A 3,537-nucleotide genomic window follows, 5' to 3' on the forward strand; every position below is an offset into this window, starting at 1 on the left:
AGCTCATATTGTTCTGGAAAAGACAACACTACATCAATCTATATAAGGTTTAGGCTTACTCAAGCGAGCCTTACCAATAATAAATTATATTCACTATTAAATCAGAGAGAGGAAGCTTGAGTGGAGGCACAATTGTAGTATATAATAACCCATGGTTACTATTGGAGAATAAAGCCCATATACAGTATTGAAAGCAGGGTTACAAGTGGAGGCACTGCTGAGATCTTTAGTTCTCACTACCTACTCAGGAAATAACAATGGAGAGATTCACTGAAGAAGATATAAGTGAGTGGTGCTGCAGGAAAGGGAAAGATCCCAAGAAATGTTTTGGTATAGGGGGAAACTTTACGGAGTTTTCTGATGAAGAAATTACAGAGAGATTGACACAGTTGTATGGAGTATTTAGACCCAAAATTGTCGACAAGTGGATCGGAGGGTTGGGGAGAATTGCAGCTGTATTGATAGAAACAGACAGAGAATTGGACGTTGAAGTGATACCCTCAGTGGTGGTAGCTAGTGAAGAGTCTGGAAGGAGATGGAGTGTTATGTGGCCTAACACGCAAGATAAAGAAGCTACCAGTGCACCCGTGTCAGCTGTTATCGGCCCTATACTGAGCAACCCTAGTAGAGGTGAAGAGAACGGTGAAGGGGGAGATGCTCATAACAGTAATACTAATACTAATGAAAACAACCAGTTTGAAGCTGTCATGGATAGAGTAGTAACTCAACTGGAGAGGTGGCATTATGAAGGGAGTTACCGACGGTTACGGATATTTTCTGGAATTACCCCTGTGCCTGTAGGAGAAGAGACGTATGAGGCATGGAAAGAAGCTGCAGTGCAGCAAACAGAAGAGTGGCAGTGTCCGGACCGCATTAAGAGACAAAGGGTAGTAGAGAGTCTGAGAGGACCAGCAATGGGAATCATACAAGCCGCTAGACGTAGCAATCCCAATGCCACCTTAGATACTTACTTTGAATCATTAGATTATGCGTATGGGACTTTAGAAGATGTAGGAGATCTTACTTCCAGACTGCATCATACATTTCAGGAATCTGGAGAGAAGTTGAGCGTATTCTTAATAAGATTGGACAAATTATTATATAAAATAGTAGATAAAGGAGGCATAGCTAAAGAAGAAGTTGACAAACGCAGGATGAAACAACTACTCCGGGGTGCTTCTACTATGGATCCTGTTGCCCAAAAATTGAGGTGTTCAAGTATTAGAGATCCCTCTCCCTCTTTTAATGAATTATTGAAGGAGATAAAGCAAGACGAAGTGTTAATAGATATGAGAGAGAAGGTCGTGAAAAAGGTTAAAGTGGTTATGCCAGTAGCCGAAGTCAATACTTTTGAGGATAAAATCCTAAAAATGATGGATGAACAAAATAAAAAAATTGAACAGTTTATTACCAGGCAAAGTGCCAACGCCGAGATTCCTCCACCAAGGTCTTCCAGTGATAATACTCTAGTAAGGGGCCTAGGTCGAGGGAGTAATAACTATGGGTATGGGCGAGGGTGCTTTAGGTGTGGAAGAACAGGACACCGGGCATTTGAGTGTAATGCGACAAGAAGTATTAACCGGAATAATTCTAGGATCACCTCGAATGAGAATCAAGACCGAGAGCAAGGGCCGGGAAACGGTCGAGGGCGGTCTGTGGACCCCGCACAGGCCCCCTAGAAGTCAGTAGTTGTGCCATGGGGAATTCCTGGTGGGGTGGAAGATTACCTGAAGGATTGATTGGACCCGCTCCATTATTAACAGCAACAATAAATGGGTGTCCCTGCAAAGTCTTGATAGACAGCGGTTCTCAAGTCTCTATTATATTCCAAAACTGGTACGACAACAACATCCCTAATATACCCATTCAACCATTGAGTGGTTTGGTAATATGGGGTCTAAGTGTGGAGAAATACCCATATTTGGGGTATGTACAGGTTACCCTGGAGGTTAATAGTGATACCCAGGATAAAGCAAGGTTACAAGTACCTCTCCTTGCTTTGGTGTGCCCCGAGATTCCTGAAGGAAGAGACGAACCCCCTGTGATAATCGGGACTAACACCAGGATTTATCACATCCTCACTGAATGGCATAATAAAGAAAATGAACACTCGGCTGCAAGTTATTGTGTATCTTATGAAGAAGAGAAAAAAAGTTCTGTAGGATGGTTGGACAGATTCGGTCCATGTTTTCAGGGGAGCGACATCGCCCAGGAGGAGAAGTTTATATTAATTAAAGAACTGGAGTCCAGAAGTCAAGTTTTTTCCAGCAGAGAGTGGGATCTTGGAAAAGCAAAAGGAGTGGAACACTGCATTAGATTGACCGATGAAGCACCTTTCCGTGAGCGATCTCGAAGAATTGCCCCTGCTGACTTCGAAGACGTGAGACAACACCTCAAAGGTCTATTAGAAAATCAAGTGATTATAGAATCTAGAAGTCCCTATGCCTCCCCTATAGTGATTGCTCGGAAAAAAAATGGAAATATAAGAATGTGCGTCGACTATCGAACGTTAAATTTGAGAACTGTATCAGATCAATACACAGTACCGAAGGTGGATGAGGCTCTTGACTGCTTACAAGGGAGTTCATGGTTCTCAGTATTGGACCTAAGAAGTGGATTTTATCAAATTCCTATGAGACCAGAGGATCGGGAAAAGACTGCATTTATATGCCCTCTAGGATTCTTTGAATTCATACAAATGCCACAAGGAGTAAAAGGAGCCCCCGCTACTTTCCAGAGGGCAATGGAAAAAACGGTAGGAGACATGAATTACCGTGAGGTCATCGTATACCTAGATGATATTATCGTTTTTGGGGCTACTTTACAAGAGCATAATAATCGACTCCTCAAAGTTCTAGAGAGACTGATGGAAGCAGGACTAAAATTGTCTCTGGAGAAATGTCATCTATGCCAATCCAAAGTTAAATACCTTGGTCATATAGTTAGCAGAGAGGGGGTGGCTACCGACCCCGATAAGGTGGAAGCTGTCCGGAATTGGCCCCGCCCAACTAAACTCAAGGAGCTGAGATCTTTCTTGGGATTTTGCGGGTATTACCGCCGATTCGTCCCGAATTACTCTAATATAGCCAAGCCTTTAACGGACCTTACGAAAGGATATCCGCTCTCCAACAAGAATAAGAAGATAGGACAGAAGTTGGAAGTATCGGGACTAAGATTTAAAATTAGTGAACCTTTTGGAGAGCGATGGACTCCTGAGTGTGTGAATGCTTTTGTGACATTAAAACAGAAATTAACTACTGCTCCTGTTTTAGCTTACATTAACCCTGAGCTACCCTATGTTCTGCATATAGATGCATCATTAGATGGACTAGGAGGAGTTTTGTATCAGAAACATCAAAAAGAATTGAGGCCAGTATCTTTCATCAGTCGAGGGCTTACTAGTAGCGAAAGAAGATATCCAGTTCATAAATTAGAATTTCTCGCTTTGAAATGGAGTGTGGTCGATAAATTTCACGACTATCTATATGGGACTACTTTCGAGGTACATACGGATAACAATCCATTGACATATGTGCA

The 3,537-nt window shown here is 42.4% G+C and overlaps 1 protein-coding gene across 1 annotated transcript; it reads left to right on the forward strand.

The window, feature by feature from the left end:
• Positions 1-257: 257 nt before the first annotated feature.
• Positions 258-1,679, forward strand: LOC135027290 (paraneoplastic antigen Ma1 homolog). The gene has a single exon (XM_063953697.1). It carries the CDS (start codon positions 258-260, stop codon positions 1,677-1,679), a length of 1,422 nt encoding a protein of 473 aa, XP_063809767.1.
• Positions 1,680-3,537: the final 1,858 nt, after the last annotated feature.

This window comes from Pseudophryne corroboree, chromosome 2, assembly GCF_028390025.1.
Source record: "Pseudophryne corroboree isolate aPseCor3 chromosome 2, aPseCor3.hap2, whole genome shotgun sequence".
Classification (NCBI taxonomy): domain Eukaryota; kingdom Metazoa; phylum Chordata; class Amphibia; order Anura; family Myobatrachidae; genus Pseudophryne; species Pseudophryne corroboree.